General features: G+C 34.5%; 2 protein-coding genes across 4 annotated transcripts in view; one reads left to right on the top strand and one right to left on the bottom strand.

Annotated features, from left to right (window-relative positions):
- CCDC146 (coiled-coil domain containing 146) overlaps positions 1-4,131 on the bottom strand; it is a 131,490-nt gene extending 127,359 nt beyond the window's left edge. For all 3 annotated transcript variants that reach the window (XM_016145939.2, XM_016145940.2, XM_036230289.1), the window contains exon 1: positions 3,808-4,131. The gene's annotated coding sequence lies outside the window, so the exon portion shown is untranslated. The remainder of the gene's footprint in view (positions 1-3,807) is intronic.
- Positions 4,132-4,208: 77 nt separating this feature from the next.
- The window catches only part of FAM185A (family with sequence similarity 185 member A), a 54,805-nt gene continuing 34,742 nt past the window's right edge, over positions 4,209-24,271 (top strand). Inside the window, exons 1-4 of the mRNA XM_016145948.2 lie at positions 4,209-4,878; positions 7,424-7,533; positions 11,435-11,527; positions 15,908-16,046. Of these exons, the coding sequence (XP_016001434.1) occupies positions 4,428-4,878; positions 7,424-7,533; positions 11,435-11,527; positions 15,908-16,046 (793 nt within the window). The 5' untranslated portion in view covers positions 4,209-4,427. The remainder of the gene's footprint in view (positions 4,879-7,423; positions 7,534-11,434; positions 11,528-15,907; positions 16,047-24,271) is intronic.

Raw genomic sequence — 24,271 nt, 5'->3', positions numbered from 1 at the left:
AAGCCTTTGACAAGATACAGCATCCATTTATGATCTTAACACTTAACAAAGTCAGTATAGAAGGAAAGTACCTTAACATAATAAAGCCTACATATGACAAACCCTCAGCCAACATTATACTTAATGGTCAAAAACTAAAAACCTTTCCCGTAAGATCAGGAACAAGGCAAGGCTGTCCACTATCGCCACCGATATTCAATATAACATTGGAGGTCCCAGCAAGTGAAATCAGACAAGAGGAATATATAAAAGGCATCCAAATAGGAAACAAAGAAGTAAAACTGATACTATTTGCAGATGACATGATTCTCTAGATAGAAAACCCTAAAGACTCCACAAGAACACTACTAGAAACAATAAGCAAATACAGTAAAGTCCTTGGATACAAAATCGACATTCAAAAATCCATAGTGTTCCCATAATCTAATAATGAAGCATCAGAAAAAGAAGTGGAAAAAATAATCCCTTTTGCAATTTCAATAAAAAAGAATAAAATATGTAGGAATAAATTTAATGAAACACGTGAAGGACCTATATAATGAAAACTATAAGACCCTATTAAAGGAAATCGAAAAGGGTACAAAGAAATGGAAATATATTCTTGGATTGGAAGAATCAACATAGTTAAAATGACCATATTACTTGTATTTAATGCAAGCCCCATCAAAATCTCATCAAAATTTTTAAAGAAATAGAATAAAAAATCATCAGATTTGTATGGAAGCACAAAAGACTCTGAACTGCAAAAGCCATCCTCATAGAAAAGAATGAGGCTGGAGGCATCACTCTGCCTGACTTCAAATTATACTACAAAGCGACATTAATCAAAACAGCGTGGTATTGGCAGGAAAACTGAAACAAAGACCTGTGAACAGAATCGAAAGTCCAAAAGTAAACCCATATTTGTGAAGAAAGTCCAAAAGTAAACCCATATAGTGGAGAAAGGAAAGCCTTTTCAATAAATGGTGCTGGGAAAATTGCAAGGCCATCTGCAATGAACAAAATTAGACTGTTGTCTATCACCACACACCAAAATTAACTCAAAATGGATTAAGGACCTGAATATAAGACCTGAAACAGTAAAATGCATAGAAGAAAACATAGGAACTAAACTCAAAGACCTTGGACTTAAAGAGGATTTTATGAATTTCACCTCAAAGGCAAGGGAAATAAAAGCTAAAATAAATGAATGGGGCTACATCAAGCTAAAAAGCTTCTGCTCAGCAAAAGAAATCATCAACAAGGTAAAGAGACAACCATCTGAACGAGAAAATATATTTGCAAGCAATGCCTCCGATAAGGGGCTAATATCCAAAATATACAAAGAACCCATACAACACAATAACAACAACAAAAAAACAAACGGTTCAATCAAAAATGGGCAGAGGACCTAAACAGACATTTCTCCCTAAAGGACATACAAAAAGCCAACAAATTTATGAAAAAATGCTCAACATTGCTAGCTATTACAGAAATTCAAATCAAAACCACAATGAGATACCATCTCACATTTGTTAGAATAGCTATTATCAATAGGATGAGTAATAACAAATGTTGGAGAGGATGTGGAGAAAAAGGAACCCTCATACACTGCTGGTGGGACTGCAAATTGGTATTAGCACTATTTAAAACAGTATGGAGGTTCCTCGAAAAACTAAGAATTGATCTACCATATGATCCAGCAATTCCTCTACTGGGTATTAACCCCAAAGACTTGAAAACCCATATCCGAAAAGTGCTGTTTAGAGCAGAGCAGTACTATTCACAGTGGCCAGGACATGGAAACAACAGAAGTGCTCTACAATAGATGATTGGCTAAAGAAACTGTGGTACATATATACAATGGAATATTATTCAGCCATAAGAAGAGATGAAATACTGCCATTTGAGACAACATGAATGGAACTCAAGATAATCATGCTAAGCGAAATAAGCCAGACAAAAAAAGTTGAAAATCACATGATATCACTTATATGTGGGGTATAAACCTAAAAGCAACAAATGAGCAGAACAAAGAAACAGAGACTCATAGACATGGACCATGGACTAGTGGTTACCAGGGCACTATAGAGTAATGGTTACTAGTGGGGTGGGAGAGGAGGAGGGGTGCTAGATAGAGTAAAGGGGGTCAAACATAGAGGGATAGAGGGTAAAGTGGGTAAAGGGGATCAAATATATGGTAGCTGAAAGAAAGCGGATTTTGGGTGGTGAACACACAATAAAATATACAGATGTCAAGTGATAATGTACACCAGAAAATTATATGATTGTATTAACCAATGTTACCCCAATAAACTTAATTTAAAAAATCAATAACCTTTTCATATAACAATCTTAATTATCAATAATTTCCCCATTTTTAAACTCATATGATTAGAAAAGTAATTTCTTTAGTCAATTTACTTTTGTTTTATTATTATGTTTACTTCAGAATAATAAAACGATTATTTTTCCACATAAACAATAAAGGTTCAGTTGCCAATTCTATTAGTTTGTTATAGAAAAGAAAAAATTACCATGGAAACGAAATTATTTATTAGAGAATCCTTTTAATCTAAAGATATTTGGAACATGTGCACAAATTTGAGTGCATCCTCAACTTGCTCAAACAAATGTTTTTTTCAAATTCTTTTTCAAAATTATTCCTGTGGATTTTCACTAAAAAGATAGTTTGAAGATTAGTCTGAATAATTTTGACCAAATGAAACACAGAGCCAAGGACAGGACTAGTATTCAGTGGGAACTTGGTTAATCCAAAAGCTAGCACCTATTGTGAGCCTTCACTAGGAGGAAGAATAAGGAGGAAGGAAGGAATAGGAGGACAGAAAGGAAAGAATAACTTAATAAAACAATGAATTTTTAAAGAGGTAATGGCTAGCAAAGAATTTTGTGACTTGGGATGGTAAGGACTTTAGCCCATCTCTCTCACTATATCTCCCAGTTGTTCTGGTCATTGCTCTTGGCCAAGGGCTTCATTTTTTTTTAAGGAATTCAGTTTCTGCACGTGCATTTTATTAAACATCATTGCGCTGTTTTTTTTTTTTAAGAACTTAGGGAATAATTTGTAGGAGAAAGTGGCACAGAAAAGGAGAAATGAGCAGGAAAGGAGGAACTAAATCTTTTCTTTTACATTTTTTAAATTACCCACAGAATAATAAAAAGTAGAATCATTTAGTATAATCCCTCTTCATCTTAAAGTTGAAGAAACAGGTCCAGGTAATACACATAAACCTTGGCAGAGCAAGGAAAAGAATCGGTCCCATTGCACTATGTTGACTGCCTCCCTCCTTCCCTCCTTCTCCCTCTCTCCATCTCCCTCTTGTATCTTAATTTATCTCTAAAACCGAGGATCATTTGTAGTCAAAGAGATCAATGCTGCTGTCAACACAAGTCCTGATCTTTCAGATTTTCGTAACTTAGAGGCAATGTTATCCCTAAAATAAAAATACAGTACTTTACGTTGCAATTTCATAGTCTGTGCATGGCCTTCACGTCCATTATCTCATCTGATCCTTACAAAAACCGTTTGAGGCAAGACAAGGAAGGTTTTACTGACTTCATTTTTAGAGCTAGCAATTAAAACCCAGAAATATCCAATGACTGGCCTAAGATCACTTAGAATCAGGAAGAAGAACTCTAACGGTATTCCTATAACTGTTGTCAAAGAGAGTTCCCTCACAAAGTACCAGCCTGGCTCCTTACTCTCTTGCCTACGGATTCTCCATCCCAGGGTACCCGGTTCTGGTTTAGTGAAGTTTGGACCTAACCACCCACTGACAGTACTCCTGGTTTGCATCTAGCTCTCACCTTTAAAATGCGGTTACTTTTCTCTTCTTTTGGTACTGATCCTTATTCAGGCTCCTATTTTTCTGTAGATCGCACTCCAAAGCTCCACCCTCTCCAAAAAAGTCGCGTCCTCGGTATCCAAGGAAACTACTCAGCCTTGCCCATCTTGCCCCCTCCGCGCTTTCCATTGGCCAGTTGAATTCCTATGTAGATTTTCCTTTCCGTCCCTCCAATGGCTAATGGGGTTGAGACAAAGAACGTGCTCCTTCCGAGCACAACCTAGCACTTACTACGCTTTCTATCCTGCGCATTGCCTCCTGGGATATGTAGTTTCTGATCTGAGCGGCCCAGAACCCTTCGCTGTTTGTCCCCCTTTGGAACTACCTATCCCGTCGGCCTTTGCGAAAGGGAAGGTGGTAAGCGAGAAGTACGGGTCAGGGTGGAAACTTAAAAGCTTCTAAATTTCAATCTGTCACTGAGTAGTGGGGCTAAGGTTTAAATTGCGGGGTATAGTGAGCCGTCTTGCTCTTACTTCAGCTTACCCCCGCAAACGTCTCCCTTTTTACTTGAGCCGACGCAATAACAAGTTGAGACTTGGCCTGTGGCCGAGATGATCTGAGGGAGCGCGAAAGGGGCGCAGCATGTTCGTTCCCCGTTGGGGCTGGGGGCTCGGCTCCCTCCAGCTCGCTCGGCTCCAAGTGTGGGCTGCTGAAGCCGCGGGGCGTTGGGCTTGTCGGGCTTACCAGACCCGGCTGTACGATTCGGGTCCGGGCGAGCGGTGGCCTGGGTCTGACCCCGAGGTCTCTGGGTTTGGCCCCGCGGGCCGGACTCTGAAGGAGTGGGCGCTGCTGGTGAGCCCGTTCGGTCGGCTGCGGGCGCGACTCCCGTGCCACCTGTCCGTGAGGCCCCTGGACCCCCTTACCTATCCGGACGCCGACCGAGTGCTAGTTGCGGTGAGCGGAGTGGAGGGCGGGGTGCAGGACCCGGCCCGCCTGCAGGTGAAGTACGATGAAGCGCGGAAAGAGGTGGCGATCGTGTCAGACACCATTGATCCCCAGGCGACGGTGGAGGTGAACGCACCTCTGAAGTTTGGCAAGTGACAGTAAAACGGGTTTGGGTCCCAGGGCACATCCAGCGACCTTCTTAAATTAGGCCGACATGCACTTTTAATTGGTCCGTTTGGATCTGACTTCCTAACCTAATTTACAGTTGCCAGTTTTGGAAACTGCCTTTTTTTCTGTCCTACTTTGAGTATCCGAGTAGTAGTTACGAATTAGTTTCCCAATTATAGAAATTATGAATCAATGGAAACGTGATTTGGAATAATCTACGCGAAATAACATTTGTGGAGCACCTTATTTTCTCCTTTGGCACTTTGTTCCTATATCTGTCACTGCACCCTGTCAATAGCAAAGTGATTTATTTTTCAGAGTTGATGTTTTTTGATAATCCCTTAAATGATGTGGCAGTCCATACACATTTTCCCTTGTTCACAGTCTGGAGAATGTCCCAAAATAGCCCTGTCTATTGGATGTTCCATTTCTAACCTGGACCAAATGTTTGGTTTCAAATAGGTACCCAGCTTAACTGATGTCTCTATTCATTTTGGCCTAAGTAAATTTTCCATGAGTAGCAGGTTTTGAAGAAAAACACGTAGTAAGACTGCCTGGGAAACTTCCAATTTTTAATGTCTGCAGGATGTTTCCTAGGTATTTTGATTGTGGGTGATTTCTCAAATGCAAGCCACCACTTTTGTTAGAAAGTCTCCCCAGACTCTGCTCCTTCTTGATACTGAAGGATATTGTTGGTGATAATAGCAGCTAACACTTCTAAGATAATCTTTTCTAATCCTTACAATCACACTATAAAATAGATGTTGTTATTGTCATCGTTTCATATAAGGGAATTGAGATACAGCAAGTTTCACTGAATATTTATTGTGGGTGAACAAACAGACAAAAAAATCCATGCCTTCATGAAATTTACATTCTAGAGGGTAGATCAAGAAATATGCCTGTTCACTTTCAAAGATAAACGGGTGGAACTGGGATTTGAACTGACTGGAGTCTGCCTAACTACTATGCTTTATTGCTTCTCAACTTCTAACTAGTTTAGATGAAGAAGAGACCCTGACCTCAAAATGTAATAGTTTGGGTTAGGGAGGAAGATTTGCCAATATACTATTGTAGTACCAATAGACTGAGAATTAAAATAGAGATGCACAAAATTTTATGGCAGCACAGATGAAAATGGAACTACTTGTGTTGGCGATCTCAAATCTCATTATTTGTTGATTCCACTTTTTAGAGCCAGAACCCCACTTCTAATTTACTGTTTCCATGTGTCTATTCCACGGGCTCCTCAAATCAACATAATTCAGTTTTATTCATACTTGTTCCTTCAGTTTGTTTATACTTATTTCAGTGAATGGGTGAGAGTAGGATTACTACCACTCAGTGTCTAGCCTTAATGTCTCTACCTATTTGTGATGGTAGGATATGTTTAGAATCTTGTCTCCTCTCCATGTCTATCAACGCTGCCTTAGATCAAGCCTTATGTTGAACACTACTTAACTGGATAAAAATTTTGCAGTTACATTTGCATCCATGTAAGTATGGGGTAAAATTGTCTTTTTATATATTTTAGGTTAATCCCAACCAAAATATTGCTATAATTTTAAATCTTTATAGATTAGAGACTGTGACATATACAACTATGGAAATTGATTTTTATTCCATAACTATTGAATTTTTGATGTTATGCCCCAGTAGTTTGTGCTTGGGGCAACATAGTATTTACTTCTCTAGTCCGGTTTAAGGGAAATCATCACTATTTATTTCAATTAGGTATTAAATATCTGTTTTTAAAGTTCGTTTACACAGACACTTAAAGTTATACTTTAAGTAGACAGCTAAGAATGGCACCTGTGACTCGTTTTTCAGTTTTCTTCAGATAATACTATTCTTAATCCACAATTAGTACCATTTATTACTAGATTTTTCAAAGTTGTTCCCATTTTTTTATTACTGCAAATACCTTGTGATAGAGCTGCATTGTAATATCCTCATTTTTTAGATATGTAAGATTAGAGATAAGATTTGAAATACTAAGTCATGGTCAAAAATACTGATCTATGCTACTCCTGCAAAATGCTTTTAATTTGGGGGAGATTTAAGAACAAATTTTAAATCTTCAAGAGTTTAAAAGAAACTAGGCTAACTGACTTATCCAGTTTTCCATAATGACTTACTAACTTTCTGTATTCTTACTCGTGTGTGTGTCTGTGTGCTCTTAGTGGGAAAGACGCTTCTCTGATCTTTTCCAAGAGTGCTTATAAGATTTGGAGTTATTTAATGACCTTATTTACTTATCTCCTATGTTACTTTGTCTCTTTAAATGATAGGCCAACAGAAATAACTGCTTTATTTCTAAAAATTGGCAGAAAAGGGCATTATGTTTGGTCCTGTTGCCATGGTGGAGACCCCTTACCTTTAAAGAGACTGCTGACAACTATGCTGTCTCCAGGGTTCAGTAATATGGACATAACAGAGGAGCTGGATTTCTAGGAGGGTACTAAAATGCTTTGGAGCCCATTAATAATAGTACTAACTTGTTTTTTTTCTTTTTTCATTTCTAGATTTGAATATCAAGTCATCAGGGTCTGGCTGTATAAAAGTCCAAAATATCGAATGTGATAATTGCAAAATTGAAACTGAGTATGGAACTAGCATCTTACAGTCTATTAAGGTATAAGCATTTTTCTAATTTTGTTTTAATGTTATTAAAAAAAAAAACCTTAAACTATGAGCTGCCATCTCAAATTAAAGCTGTTACTCAAGTGTCATTTATTGAGACTACTGAGTATCATTTATTCATCACTCAGAAATTTGCTGCAAAAATTTTGCCTTGAAATCAGTTCTGTTCTGCAAGTATGGAGGTTGTAACAACTTTGAAGGATTTTTCTCATATTCCTTTTAGATTTCATTTTGAAATGTACAGTGAAACTAATAGTACATTTTAAAAATACTAAATCACATTTTTAATGTACCAGGTAGCTCATTACTTAAGTATTAAGTAGGTATTTGTGCTAAACACCAAATGATTCATCTTGTTTTGTAATAACATTTTTATATTTAATTTTCTTAAAGCTAATTGGACCTCAGCTCAAAATGATGTCAAGTACATCTCTGATAGGTTCTAGCTTATCCTTACTAATGGTAATTTTTACACTTTTATATTCAAAACACAATACTGTTGTGAACTTTGATGGCAGGTAACTGTTGAAGAAAAGTCAGTCATCTTCATAATTGCAAAACATTTTCATTTTCAGATTCATAAACAGGATGATTAATATATTTAAACTTTTTTATGTTATTTGTTTTGTTCTAATCACCTTTATTTGCACACCTGCCTTTAGCATCTGTCCACATGTGAACCATTTTAAATAAATTTCATTGCCCAAATATCATTAAAGATGAAAGAATACTGTAACATGTCCTTTTAGCACAATGAGATGGTTCAGGTCCTTGTTGTAAAAGGCTGTATAATGAAATCTTCATGTTGAATGACCATCTGGGTGAGAATACCATAGTTCCTTTTTCTTTAGAAATTGTTCACTCATTAATGCTTGAGTTCAGAAAATGCATATAAAATATTGTTCTCTGAAGACTCAAAGTCTTAGATTTTTAATTTCACAATCAAAATTAGAAGCTAGTATGCTGCTGTCATTCATCTTTTGATTCATCTGATAATTCTGTGAAAGATCTTTTTGTCAGTTTTCTTCTTTCTGCCATTGTGGGCGTAAAGTGAAAATGGATTCTTAACTTTAGCACTATTGCCATTTTGCATCAGATGATTTTATGTTGTCAGAGGCTGACCTGTGCATTGTAGGATGTTTAGCAGTATTTCTGGCCTCCTCTGACTAATAACAGAACACTCCTCAGTAATGACAGTGAAAAATATCTCCACACATTGCCAGATGTCTTCTTGGGAATAAAATCACCATTAGTGAGAACTACCATTCTAGGCAAGTCCGTCATTCTTCTGTTGTCTTATGATTTTTGTTCTTTTTAGCATAGTTGGGAATAATTGACTAATGATGAAATAACTCTTAGGATAATATAATAGCTAAATGTTATAAGATATATGAAAAATAAGAACATGAAGATCCTGTAATGTAGTTTAGATTTACAAAAGAGTTCAGTGGACTGGTAAGGTAATTTTAAAATAAAATAAGTTTTATTGTTTTATAAAAATAGGCGAATTTTATATTTGTACTTTAGAAGACCTAAAGAAAGAATAAAAGTCATAACTATCAGTCCTTACAAATTGAATAGCTAAAAAAGAAATTCAGGAGCTAAAATTGAGTCCAGTGGATCCTAATGGTGTATATCAAGGGTTAAGAGATCTTAGAATTTAACTGACTTAAATTCACAAATGGAAACACTTGGTAAAATATCTGGTTTAAGTTTTAAATATTGTAATATATCATTATCTTGAATCAGTCATCACCTATTAATACAGGTTTCTCTTCCACTCATTTTAAGGACTTGAAATATATTTAATCTATGTAATAAAATGTTTATAGCAATAATAATAGCTACTGTTTACTAACCTCTTATTATGTACAGAAAACTTAGCTAAGCCTTCATTTAATCTTTGAATTATCTCTTTTTGTCAAGGAAGAAACTGAGGCATCGAGGTTGAGGAACTCATTTAGGTTCATATAGCTAATAAATTGAACTGAGATTTGAACCTGGGTCTTTTTGATTTTCAAGCTCATGTTCCTTCTACCTTTCTTTATTATCCAAGCAAAACATATGGCAGTACTACCTTTATTCAGCACTCTTAAAGAATAACCAAGTAAATTTTTTAGTCAACAGACCCTTAACTCATTGAATGCCACATATTTGCACTTTTCAGTGCAGCATAATAGTTTATATTATATTATATTAAATAGTTAATGATTTACACATTTATTTAACTATTTTGTTTTATGTATTTTAAAATTTTTTTTTTAATTTTTACATATTTTTTACAAAATTTTGGAATTAGATGAGCTTTAAATTATAACAATAGCTCTTAGCATTTTTGAGCCTTAGACCTCTTTGAAAACCTGATGGCTATCCCCTTAGAAAAAGAAATGCACATGTAAATGAAATTTTGCTTACAATTTCTTATGTTTCCTAGACTGTAGAAATTCATGTAGGCTTGGTTAAGAACTCTTGATATAGAATAACTTGTTTTGGAGATGCTCTTTTATGCAGTTCATCAATTACTTGTCTGCTTGACAAAGACTGTATTATATACAATTCGATTTCAGACTTATGTCTCTGTAGACATGAAGTAGTCTATCATGCTGTAATACATGGTAATATTGGTGAGTTTGCTTTTGCTATTTTTCTTCCTCTGCTATTTACCTATTATTTTTTTCTTTATAATTAGGCAGAACTGAAGACATATGTAAATGGTTAAGGTAAAGTAAGCTATTCTAAATAATAGACCAAACATATAATGGCTCATGTACACTTATAGTTTATTACTCACTTGTGAGTAATAAACTTTTCTATTCGGTGATTCTAGGTTCCTTTCATCTTCTGGCTCTGACATCTCACAGAGCCTTATTGTAATCTGCACTCATTTGGTGAAAGAGGCAGAGCACAGAGAAGGCTCACCAACTCTTCTAAAAGCACCAGCCTGGAAATGTAACACCTAAAGAGTAAGGGAAGCTGGAAAATATCATCTCTTAATGGCCCAGCTATACTATTACTTTGGGGGAAAAGTGAATTTTTGTGGGCCTATAGGAGTTTCTGCCACAGCTGCCAAGTGTGAAATCAAGTCTTAGTCTCTTCTTCTTCTCTCTCTCTGTCTGTCACAGACATGTTTTTTTTTGTTGTTGTTTGTTTGTTTTGGTCTGGCAGAGGAGGCTAACTGTGATGGCTGTTTTATTTGTGCTTAGAGGAATTTTCACTTAGTTCCAGTTTCTGGGGTTTATTGTGCTAGAAAATAGTCAGGGGACTGTTACCCTGTGACTATATCCTTCTTTAGGTGGTCCCAGCCATAAGAGTTTGGTTTTTGAATATAGAACTTGATTCTGTTAGGTCAGATTTCTGTTGTTTCCTAACTGTATCACCTCATAAAGTTATCTTTTCTGGTTCTTGGATTTTTTCTTTATAATGGGGAAAATATAATACCCATTTCTCTGAGTTGTGAGGATTAAAAGATAGTTCATGTAAAGTAGTGAACATTGTATTTGAAAATGCCAAATGATAAATATTACTGTTATTAATGATGAACAGTAACAGTGATTATCGTTATCCTTGTTACCATTTATGTTTAGTTAGCTAGTTACAGTGATCTTTGATTCCTAAGTTCTTTTTCAGTGAAACTGCTGGAACACCCAAGTAGCTCTTTTTCGTTTTGAGTCAAGATGGTTTATTTAATCCCTTTAACAGCAGTCGACATTCTTTTCTAGTTGATGTTATTATTTCAAACAGTGCAAGTCTATTTAATTCCTGGTTGTTCTTTTATTATTATTATTTTGCTTTTTATTATTATTTAAAAAGTATAAAATGTTAGAAATTTTTTATTAGTATAAGTCAAATTTATTCTCTTTTTCTCTATATGTGTTTTTGTATTTGTCTTTCAGAGTCAAAAATTACATGTTCAAACAAAAGGAGGCAAAGTGATCTGCCTGGGAACAGTTTATGGAAATATAGATATTTGTGCATCAGATAAAAGTGTAAGATCGAAACTTTCTAATTTTAGTAGTTGCAATTTTGCGTCAAGTTGGCTTTTACACTGGGTGGTCTTACAAAATTTGTGGGACAACACTCCTTCTTTAATACACAGTTCATTAGTAAATTCAGATTTCAAATTGAGGTGATTAAATATACAATTGAAATTTTAGTTTGTGATTTAATACTTTTGACAGTTATTTAGTTCTTTATTTGGAATTAGTAACAGCTTTAAATACTTAATATTCTAGTTCTAAAGAGATTTTTGTTTTTATGATCATTGATTAAAATTGATCTTTAAGTAACACCACCATGATTGGGATTAAATTTTTCTTATATGCTAGGTTTGAGTATTTTTCCAAGACCTATTTACTTTGCCTTTAGACAGTTGAAAGATGAGTTTCAAAACTCAACTTATTAGTATTTTCCATAAGATGGCACCATAGGTAGCATTACTGTTTTCCAAAAGCTTTGATTACCCATAGGGATTTTGGTTGTTATAAGATAGTTTTGTGTTTTTTAATCAATTTTTGTTGCTTCCTGTGATTTAGAATAGTATTAAGAGTAAAGGTATAATTTTAAAATGTAAATTGTCACATTTTTAAACGTGATCGATAATATTTTAAATCTTTGAGAAAGCTCTAAGTCATTTGTACAATTTGCAGGATCTTTTGTTATAAATTCGTTAAATTTCATGCTCAGCTTAATTCTCAGGTAATTGATAGGGAGGAGTTATGAGTATATCTTATAGAATATTATTGGCATAATTAAACAAGGTAGATTATAACACTAATTGTTTCTATTGTTGTCACTTTTATTTTCTATCATCAACCTGTGGGAGACTATTTAAACACACACGTTAAAATTTATCCTTTAAACTAGGAAAGTATTAAAAGACCCTGCCTTGCCTTATGTGGTGGCTCTTTTGAGATGGCGTTTAGTTTTACCTCTTAGATCACTGTGGTCTTGGAGGTGCAAAGGAAAATTGGACAACTTCACAGCTCCTTCTGTCCTTTAAATCGGCGGTCCCCAACCTTTTTTGCACCAGGGACTGGTGCTCCTATGAGAATTTAATGCCCGATTATCTGAGGTGGAGCTGAAGCGGTGATGCTAGTGCTGGGGAGCAGCTGCAAATACAGATGAAGCTTCCCTCGCTGGCCTGCCACTTCTTCCTGCTGTGCAGCCTGGTTCCCCGGTACTGGTTTGTAGTCTGAGGATTGGGGACCCCTGCTTTAAATGATAGCTTGTGGTATCTGATATGATCTAAGTTACCAGAATATTACATATTGACCTTCAAATATAAGTATCAAAGAAGCATTTAAATCTTCTCTTAATTATTTGCTATTTTTAATATTTTAGCCACTGTTTCCACTCACTATTTGCTCCAACTTTCATGGTTTATTGAATAGTCATTTATTCCCACTTTCTGCTATACTATTTTGTTTCTTGCCTGAGTTTTGTCTTGTACTAAAGAATCAGTCTAGATATATCTATTTATATTATATATAGTGTTAATTTTTAAAGCATATTTCTAATTTTGTTTTTTATATAAAATAAATACATATGAAGTATTAACTTTTAATATACAAAGTTCACAGAAATGTGCTTTGCATATTTGAGAGGCAGCATAGTGAATTGTTTAAGAGCACAGAACTAAGAACCAAACTACCTGGGTTTGAATCCTGGCTTAGCTATTTTAAGCTCTTTAACTCCAGTCAAGTCACTTAATTTCTGTGTGTCTTCCTTTTCTGGTAAATGGAATAATAGTAATGTACTTAATTCAGATGGTGGTTATGAGGATCGAATGCATTAATAGAGACAAATTACTTAAAACAATGTCTGACACATAGCTAACTCTAATATAGTGTTTATTATAATGATGATACAGGTAAATAAAACACAGATAACAAAGATAATTTGACCAATCCTGGTTCTAATAGTTTACTGAGATTTTGTTTCATTATTCATAAAACAGGAATGATATTATTTGTTTTTCCTACTTAAGATTGTGAGAATTGAATGAGCACTATAAGCACTTAACAGAATTCTTTACATGTTATTTTATATGAAGTGGTCATTTTTAAATTGTGTCATTAATTTCAGTATCCTATTTGGTAAAGAGATAATAGAAATCCATTTTATCTGATTAGTGGATAAATTGATGACATAGTTGACAGTTGACCTCTCTTTCTTAGTTTGGGCTACAAAGCCACAGTGCATCTTTAAAACTTAGTTTTCATTATGTGTAATGTTGATTTAGAATAACCAAATTTATGAAAAGTTTTTCTTCTCATGTAGAAAAGAAAATTTATAGCAATATCTCTGTCAGGAAGTTACCGATTTTTGGATCTACTTTTTTTCTTTTCTTTAAATAGGTATTTCTGTTAATAAGCAAGCTATACAGTTCAATCCAAAGAGTCTATTTATGGCTATTTGTTCCATTAGCATTAATAATCGTAGATCAGAGCCTCAATATTTTGCCGTAAACTGTAGTATCCTAAGTTTAATTGTTCTAGTTAGTATCTGTTACAGTGTATTTTACGTGGCTCAATGAATGTGGAATTTCTTTGAAATTAATTTTATAGAATAATTGGTTAAAATAGCTATATCATTGTGGTGGGGGAGGTGTACTTTCACTTGCTTTCATTTGCTTTGGTAGGGCAGTAGAGAATGTTTTTCTAGCTTCCTACAAAGTAAAATATTTAGTATTTAATGAACAAAGTGTTGACATTTTCCAGATATTCAGGAGTCTATTAAAGGCTTTATTTAGTTGTTGTCTACTTTATAGAAACTTAAAGAATTTGAAAATGCGCATAAGATAACTTTTCATAAAGAAACTTTATAGGTAAAGGGTAAAGTTTTTTTCAGGAATTTTATACCTTTACTGTAATACCGAAGAATGCAAAATATTTGTATTCATACAAATTTGAATGTAGGTAAAATATCTTTGACAGAATTACTGAAACTAGATTTAAAGTAACAACTCCTTTGAGTTCTTAATTAGCTTAAAAGAAACTGTAGCAAATAAGAAGCAGTTGGGTTCACATTATATATTTAATGAAAGTCCACTAAAAAGGAGTTATGTTCTTCAAATCCAGAAGGCAAAGTAATTCTAATTTGCTTCCCATAAGAACTTCAGGGTACTTTTCTTTCTCTTTCCATATTTTTATTTGTCTTCTAATATTTTAGTATTCTTGGAACTCAATTCTTATTAAAAATATTTTGAGCTCTTAACAGTTTTTGAAGGACATATTAGGAGTATTTTACACTGATGTCCATGTGTTCCAAAAACAATGGTGTTCTTTCTTGAAGAACCAATGCAAATATTTCTGGTGATTCAGTTTTATGTCAGTTTTATATTAACATTCACTATATAAACTTTTGCTTAAAATACTGTAAAGGTGATTTGTAATCTTAAATTAGATATCTTCATTTTACATTGTGCTCAATGTTTGAGACATAGGTACATACTAAATTTTGTTAGGGAAACAGGGATAAATACAAAATTTCTTCTTTTTTTTGAGCAGAAGGTTACTGTCTTATTGGGTGTAAAGTAGAAAAATTCTAGAAATAATAGTGTATTCACTACATTAAAAGACAAAAGAAGAAAAATCATGTGATAATCTAATAAAATCAGATAAAGTCTGTGTTAAAATTCAAAACTCATTCATAATTTAAACAACAGCAACAACAAAAAAACAAGTTTGAAATATAAGGGAACTTCTTTAATCCGATAAAAGGTATCTATAGTAAACCTCATACTCAATTATAGTGATTTAAGCCTAACCTCTGAGACAGGAATAAGATGAAGATGCTTGCTATCTATCCCATGGCTTCTCTTCATTGTGGAATTGGAGGCCTGAGCCAGATAGTGAGGGAGGAAAGAGCAAGAAAAACAATATAAGGATGGGAAGGCAAGAAATGAAAATATCACTTATAGACAACATAATTATATACGTAGAAAAAATTTTAAATTTGGGTAAATAGAATTAGTTTAGTGATGTTGTTGGATTTAAAGTCAAATATAAAACCAGTTAACATAAAATGAAGTGAAAAAATACATCTTTTATAATGGACTTGGAAAATATCAAATAGGAATGAATTTAAGAACAGATAAAGGTGAACTCTACACAGAAAATATAAAATATAATTAAGAGAAATTGAAGATCTAAATAAATGAAGTAATATAATGGGTCTATTCTATATTCTACAGAGAATACACTATTGCTAACAATCTTGTAACAGAGTTAGGTGGTCAAAGCCAAAGTGATTGTGTACTAGGCAGTAACTTTTTATGTAGTTACCTATGAATTTTGTAGGTGTCATTTTGGCTTTTTACCAGTCTTTGTTTTATAATGAACTGATTTGAGTCTTTCTGTTACTAGACTGTGACTGTAGATAAACTGCAGGGAAGTTCTGTTAATATATCTACTGAAGATGGTTTGCTGAAAGCCAAGTATCTGTATACGGAATCGTCATTTCTATCTTCTGCTGCTGGGGATATTACATTAGGAAGTATTCATGGTAAGATGGCAAAGGCCTAATACATCTCAAACTTTTCACATATCAATTTTAAGAGATGACTCTGTTTCTCTATAATTGAAGGATCTGCCATTACAAAGCTGGCCCTCTAAATAATTAATTGGATTAACCTTTTAAAAAAACCCCATAAAATAAAATGACCCGGAAGTTATTTAATTTTAATTTAATTTCGGAAAGAAATTATTTTATACATGCAAGTAATAATAATTCTGATTTTTAATGCATTTCATTACAGAAGGAAACAAACAACAAGGAAATATATGCAGGAGATATTCAGAGGCAAAACAATGAAATAAAAGAAGTGTTAAAAATAAAGATGCATTTGAAATGGTTACTTTTATGTTATGAAAGCTAAATATTAAATAAATTAATGACATGTTTATGTGGAATCTAATTATAGCAACTCAGTGAACTAAAATGCTTTACGTGTATTAGTACTGGTACCAGGTCTCTCAATATCCTGCTGTTTTCAGTTTCCTTTGATTAAATATTATCTTACAATTTTCAAAACATGTTTCTAGAGACAAGTAATATTAACTGGTATTATTGAAAGAAAAGAAGAGAGCATGATGGTAAAGTAACATGGAAAAGGGCATGCTGGTATTCAGTGTCACTCAGCATGCTTCTTAAATTTTTACAAAGCTGATGATTCGAGTCTTCTGAAATATATACAGATAGAATTAAGGGTCATGTATCCCAACAAAAAGTACATTATATACACATCCGCTAAACGCCTTTTGGATCATTTTCCAGGAAGTATAGACTGAAACTTTTCCCATATATAAGACCACTCATTTAAATTCTATAGAAAGACGAATATTGGGATCTGTATACTTTGGCAAAATCTCCAGATTTCAGTATGAGCATGAATTATTAGGTGATATTAGAAAACAGGGTTACTGCTAGCTGTGCTGTGTAACTAATTGGCAAGTAGTCTTATAGTGTTAAAAATCTTAAGAAATTCTTTTTTTTTTAAATTAACTTTATTGGGGTAGCATTGGTTAATACAATTATATAATTTTCAGGTTTACATTATTATTTGACATCTATATATTCTATTGTGTGATTACCACCCAAAGTCCAGTTTCCTACAGCTACGATATATTTGATCTCCTTTAACTTGTCTACTTCTCTCCTCCTCCCTCACCCTCTACCCTCTGGTAACCACTAGTCCTTTGTACATGTCCCTGAGTCTCTTTGTCCTGTTCATTTGTTGCTTTTAGGTTTATATCCCACATATAAGTGATATCATGTGATTTTCAACTTTTTTTGTCTGGCTTATTTCGCTTAGCATGATTATCTCGAGGTCCATCTATATTGTTGGAAATGGCAGTATTTCATCTCTTTTTATGGCTAAGTAATATTATTCCATTGTATATATGTGCCACAACTTCTTTAGCTAATCATCTATCATAGGACCCTTCGGTTGCTTCCATGTCCTGGCCACTGTGAATAGTGTTGCTATGAACATCGCTGTACAAATATCTTTTCGAATATGGGTTTTCAAGTCTTTGGGGTAAATACTCAGTAGAGGGATTTCTGGATCATACTGTAAATCAATGCTTAGTTTTTTGAGAAACTTCCATACTGTTTTCCACAGTGGCTATATCAATTTGCAGTGCCACCAGGAGTGTGTGAAGGTTCCTTTTTCCCGCATCCTCTCCAACATTTGTTGTACTTTTCCATTGATTATAGCTATTCCAACAGGAGTAAAGTGGAATCTTGTTGTGGTTTAGATTTTCATTTCCTTTAAAGATAGTGATGTGGAGCATCTTTTCATACGTTTGTAGGCTATTTGTATGTCTTCTACGGAGAAGTGTCAGTTTAGGTCCTCTGCCCATTTTTTGATTGGATTGTTTGTTTTTTTGTTGTATAGAGTCGTATGAGTTCTTTGTATATTTTGGATATTAGCCCCTTATCGGAGGCATTGCTTGCAAATATATTTTCTCATTGAGATGGTTGTCTCTTTACCTTGTTGACAATTTCTTTTGCTGAGCAGAAGCTTTTTAGCTTGATGTAGCCCCATTCATTTATTTTTGCTCTTATTTCCCTTGCCTTTGAGGTCAAATTCGTAAAACTGTCTTTCAGTCCAAGGTCCTTGAATTTAGTTCCTATGTTTTCTTCTATGCATTTTATTGTTTCAGGTCTTATATTTAGATCCTTAATCCATTTTGAGTTAATTTTGGTATGTAGTGATAGACAACGATCTAGTTTCATTCTTTTGCAGGTAGCTTTCCCAGTACCATTTATCGATGAGGCTTTCCTTTTTCCACTCTATGTTTTTGGCTTTTTTGTTGAAAATTATTTGCCCATATAAATATGGGTTTACTTCTGGACTCTCAATTCTGTTCCACTGGCCCTTGTGTCTGTTTTCCTGCCAATACCATGCTGTTTTGATTAATGTCGCTTTGTAGTATAATTTGAAGTCAGGCAGAGTGATGCCTCCAGCCTTATTTTTTTTTCTCAAGATGGCTTTTGCAATTCGGGGTCTTTTGTGCGTCCATACAAATCTGATGATTTTTTGTTCTATTTCTTAAAAAAATTCCGATGGGATTTTGATGGGGATTGCATTAAATACAAGTAATATGGTCATTTTAACTATGTTGATTCTTCCAATCCAAGAATATCTTTCCATTTCTTTGTACCCTTTTCGATTTCCTTTAATAGGGTCTTATAGTTTTCATTATATAGGTCCTTCATGTGTTTCATTAAATTTATTCCTACATGTTTTATTCTTTTTTGTTGAAATTGCAAAAGGGATTATTTTTTCCACTTCTTTTTCTGATGCTTCATTATTAGATTATGGGAACACTATGGATTTTTGAATGTCGATTTTGTATCCAAGGACTTTGCTTATTGTTTCTAGTAGTGTTCTTGTGGAGTCTTTAGGGTTTTCTATCTAGAGAATCATGTCATCTGCAAATAGTGTCAGTTTTACTTCTTTGTTTCCTATTTGGATGCCTTTTATATATTCCTCTTGTCTGATTTCACTTGCTAGGACCTCCAATGTTATATTGAATATCGGTGGCGATAGTGGACAGCCTTGCCTTGTTCCTGATCTTACGGGAAAGGTTTTTAGTTTTTGACCATTAAGTATAATGTTGGCTGAGGGTTTGTCATATGTAGCCTTTATTATGTTAAGGTACTTTCCTTCTATACTGACTTTGTTAAGTGTTTTGATCATAAATGGATGCCGTATCTTGTCAAAGGCTTTTTCTGCATCTATTGATATGATCATATGATTCTTATTTTTGAATTTGTTTATGTGGTGTATCACATTAATCGATTTGCGTATGTTGAACCATCCCTGCGCTCCATTGATTTGTGTAATCTACTTAGTATGTTGCTGTATTCAGTTCACTAGTTTCTTATTTAGGATTTTTGCATCTGTGTTCATGAGAGATATTGGTCTATAGTTTTCTTTTTTTGTGTTATTTTTTACCAGGTTTTGGTATCAGAGTAATATTGGCCTCCTAAAATGAGTTGGAAAGTATTGCTTCCTCTCCGAGTTTTTTGGAAGAGTTTGAGGAGAATAGGTATTAAATCATCTTTGAATGTTTGGTAGAATTCCCTGGTTAAGCCATCTGGTCTTGGACTTTTACTTTTTGGTAGGTTTTTAATGATTGTTTCAGTTTTCATACTGCTGATCGGGTTATTTAGATTTTCCAGATCTTCTTGATTCAGTCTAGGAAGATTGTATTTTTGTAAGTACTGGTCCATTTCTTCTAGGTTATTAAATTTGGTGTTATATACTTTTTTTTGTAGTATTCTTGCATGATCCTTTGTATTTCTGCTATGTCAGTCATAATTTCACCTCTTTCATTTCTGATTTTGTTTATTTGTGTCCTTTCTCTTTTTTTCAGTGAGTCTAGCCAGGGGTTTGTCAATTTTATTAACCTTCTCAAAGAACCATCTGTTTCTTTTATTTATATTTTCTATCTTTTTTTTTTCAATTTCATTTATTTCTGGTCTAATTTTGATGATTTCTTTCCTTTTGCTGACTTTAGGCTTCATTTGTTCTTCCTTTTCTGGTTCTTTAAGATGAAGCATTATGTTATTTATTTGTACTCATTCTCATTTTTGTAGATAGGCCTGTACTCATATGAACTTTCCTTTCATGATTGCTTTTGCCATGTCCCAAAAAGTTTCGATGTGTTGTATTATCATTATCATTCATTTCTGTGTATCTCTTAATCTCTTTATTTTTTCTCTGACCCAGTTATTCTTTAGTAGAATGTTGTTTAATCTCCATATATTTGTGGTGGTTCTTGATTTCTTTTACAGTTGATTTCTAGCTTCAGAGTATTTTGATCAGAGAATATGGTTGTTATGATTTCAACCATCTTATATTTGTTGAGGCTATGTCTGTGTCCCAGTATGTGGTCGATTCTTGAGAATATTCCATGTGCACTAGAGAAGAATGTGTAAGCAGCTGTTTTGGGATGGAAGGCTCTGTAGATGTCGATTATGTCCAGTTGGTCTAATGTGTCATTTAAGGATGTTATTTCCTTATAGAGTTTCTGTTTGGATGATCTGCCCATATCTGACAGTTAGGTATTTAGGTCCCCTACTATGATAGTGTTTGGTCTGTTTCTCCCTTTAGTTCTGTTCGTAATTGCTTTACATATTTCAGGTCTCCCTGATTGTGAGCATAGATATTAGTAAGTGTTATGTCTTCTTGGTGCATGATTCCCTTTATCATTATGAAGTGTCCCTCAGTATCTTTCTTTTTTTTTTTTATTTTGAAGTCTGTTTCGTCCGATATTAGTACCGCTACTCCTGCTTTTCTCTGAATGTCATTTGCTTGAAATATTGTTTTCTACCCTTTCACTTTGAATCTGTATTTGTCTTTGGAGCTGAGGTGTGTCTCCTGGAAGCAGCATATGGTTGGGTTTTGATTTTTGATCCATTCTGCAACTCTGTGCCTTTTTATTGGTGAGTTCAGTCCATTTACATTAGGGAGATTATGGAATATAAAGTCTTCTTATAGCCATTTTATCTTTTAATTTTTAGTAGCTCGGTGTTTCCTGCTTCCTTGTCCTTGTATTTCTGTTTTCTTCATTTTGGTTGGCTTCTGTGCGTTTTGCCTCTGATTCTTCTTGTTTTATGTTATATACATCAGTTCTGACTCTATGGTGCATGGTTAATATTACAAATATGAAAAAGATAGTTATTAAATACAGTCATCCAGTTTCTTCTGCATATGCCTTATTTCCTTTCCCCTTTGCAAATTTGGATCTTTGAATCTTCTCCTTTTCAGTCATTGTTATCTCATTTTGTGTCTATGTATTATGAACATTCATTACTATCTTGCTATAGCAATTATCTTATTATTATTTAAGCTTATAATGCTCTGTTCTTAGTAAAGTTTGCACGTTTCTGCTTCTATTTGCCTGATAGTCACTTTACTCATAATTATGTATTTTTTTGTTGTTGTTATTTTGTTGTCGGTGAGCTGACCCCTTTCAGAATTTCCTATAATGCAAACCCTGTAGTGGAGAATTCCCTCAATTTTTGTATGTGTGGAAAGGTCTTGATTTATCCTTCTTATCTAAAGAGAGCTTAACTGGATACATTATTCTAGGCTGGTAGTTCATTTCACTTAGTAGTTTATATATTTGATTCTATTCCTTTATGGTTTGTAAGGTTTGCGCTGAGAAGTCTGATGATAATCTAATGGGTTTTCCTTTATACGTTACCATTTTTTTCTCCCTGGCTATCCAGAGGATTCTATCATTGTCATTGAATTTTGATAACTTTCATACAATGTGTCTTGGTGAAAGCCTCTTTGTGTTGAGATAATTGGGTGTTCTGTTGACTTCTTGAATTCCAAGTCACAGCTCATTCCTTAGATTTGGGAAATCTTTATCCACCATTTGTCTGAAAATGCTTTCCAGTCCCTGCTCCTTTTCCTTCCTTCAATAATTCCCATTATTCTTATGTTTCCTCTCCTGATGGTATCAGCTAGTTCTTGTATTTCTCTTTCATTATTTTTCATTCTTCAGTTTCTCTCGTTTTCCTTTTGATTTATTTCTGGATTTCTGTCTTCAGTATCACTGAATCTTTCCTCCATTTGGTCGACTCTATTTCCCAAGCTTGCTGTTTCATTTTTTAACTCTTGCAGTGTGTGTGTGTGTGCGTGCGTGCGTGTGTGTGTGTGTGTGTGTGTGTACACGTGTATGTGTTTTATTTTGAGAAGTACTACTTGGTTCTTTTTTAGGATTTCAGTCTCCTTGCTCTGCTCATCTAGTTGTTTTTGCATTTCTGAAATTGTTGATATGATTTGTTTTGGAGCTCATTGAGTTTTCTCAGAAGTACCATCCTGAAATCTCTGTCATTTAAGTCGCATATTTCTATGTCTGTAATCTTATTTTCTGGAGATTTTTCTCTTTCTTTCTGAGATGCCTTGTTGCCTAGATTTTTCATGGTGTTTAATGAACTATATCTCAGCCTAGGCATTAATGGAAGTGTATTCTGTTGTTTTTCCAAAAAGAAGATTTATTAAATAAAAGTTTCTCTTTAGCCTGCTGCAAAGAAGGCGCTCTTTGTTTTGTTTCCAGTAGGTGGCATTTAAGCCTCTAGGATCTCTAGCAGTTTAGGTGGAGTTTGCTCAGATTCCTCTGGAGCTCCACTGGTGATTGGTCTCTTAGGAAATGTGGGGGGTGGGGCTTAAGCTCAGCTTGCTTTTGCAACCAGGGCTTGTAGAAATCAACTGTTGTTTCTCTACGGTCTTGTCCTTCTTTTCTGCCTTCCCAGATGACTGAGCCCTACTGCCGGAGAAAAGTCTGGCACTTTTAGGCAGCAGGGCTGATCAGGGAAGTCCCAGTCGCACCTTTTCCCCTCCCCCTCCTCTTGCAAGGTGCTCTGGCTGCTCGAGAGGCAGCTTCTTTATTTGTCCCAGTCCACCGCCCAACACCAGAGTTCTGACCTGTGGTAGCTCTTATGTGCAGATTCCACGCTCAGACGTGCTGGTGTGCAGTTTGGGTGTTTTTTGTTCAGTTTTAGATGTTCAGCTTATTGTTTCAAGGGGAGAGATCTGAAGATGTCTCTCACTCTGCCATATTTTTCCAGGATCTATATTCTTGAAATAATATTTGAACCTCAATTTGATAGTTAAGTCTCATCATTCATTCTTACAATGTTAAGGTATTATTTGAGCCCAAAATAGCATGAGTGCAGTGGGGCTGTATCCAGATAAAGCAAATGGTTTTATTTGTTTTTTATGCAGCTGTGCCTTGAATAATTCTTGTAATTTTTAACCCTTCATATTTTAACAATGACTTTTATGTAAGAATTGCTTTTCTAACTGTTAATTGCAGTTAAAAGTACTGTACTTAATATATTGAATAGCTTTTAGTGGAACAGCAATTTCTTATCAAGTCAGATATTAATGCCCATGATATGAACAGCTCTATATGAACAGTGCTTTGTACCACTTTTATACAAGTTCATTAGTGTTTATTTTATTTATTTATTTATTTATTCGCTTTCTTTTAAGGTAGACAAGAATTGAATTTGGTTCATTTTGTCCTTAATTGCCTACATGGTAGTAAAATAGATGTACTTTTTTGAGGCACTCCTCAAAACACTGTAGGTCTCTTGATTACTTCAAGTAGCTGAAATGGAAACAAATTGCTGGGGATAATGAGTTCATTTTTAGCTTTTTGAAAGCCTTTTATATTTACTGACTTTTAATATTAAGTCAAATACCTTTCCTTGGACTGTTTAAATCTGGATCAGACCTAGATCCTCTTTTGCACTATTATCTCAGGTTGGGTTTCTTGAAAGAACACTGAGATGGAAATTAGAATGTAGCAAATTTACTAGTGAGGCCTTTTGGGACCAATGCCATGCAAAATATGGAAGCCCAATTTCCATGGGAGAAGTTGGATTGTGGTGCAATCTCAAAAACCCCAACAAGGAGCTCTGAAGCGGGATGGTCGTCAAAATTGTCTCTAGTCTGGGTGAGGGAAGTTGGACCTTTATATCCCAATCATTAGATACAAGCTGCTCTAGGAAAGAGTATGATCTTGGGCCAGAATTACTCTTTATTTGAGATAATTCTTTAAGAGGGTCGACAGTGGAAGGCTGTCTGCCAGCAGTACTTACTCTCAAATAAGTTCTTCAGTTACAAAGGAGGTTCTGAGTCATGAATCACAGCATCCACTACAGTTGTATTTATTGATTCATTTAACACATTTATTGAC

The sequence above is a fragment of the Rousettus aegyptiacus genome, unplaced genomic scaffold (assembly GCF_014176215.1).
Source record: "Rousettus aegyptiacus isolate mRouAeg1 unplaced genomic scaffold, mRouAeg1.p scaffold_m13_p_13, whole genome shotgun sequence".
Classification (NCBI taxonomy): domain Eukaryota; kingdom Metazoa; phylum Chordata; class Mammalia; order Chiroptera; family Pteropodidae; genus Rousettus; species Rousettus aegyptiacus.
This window is presented reverse-complemented; position numbering and strand designations above follow the sequence as displayed.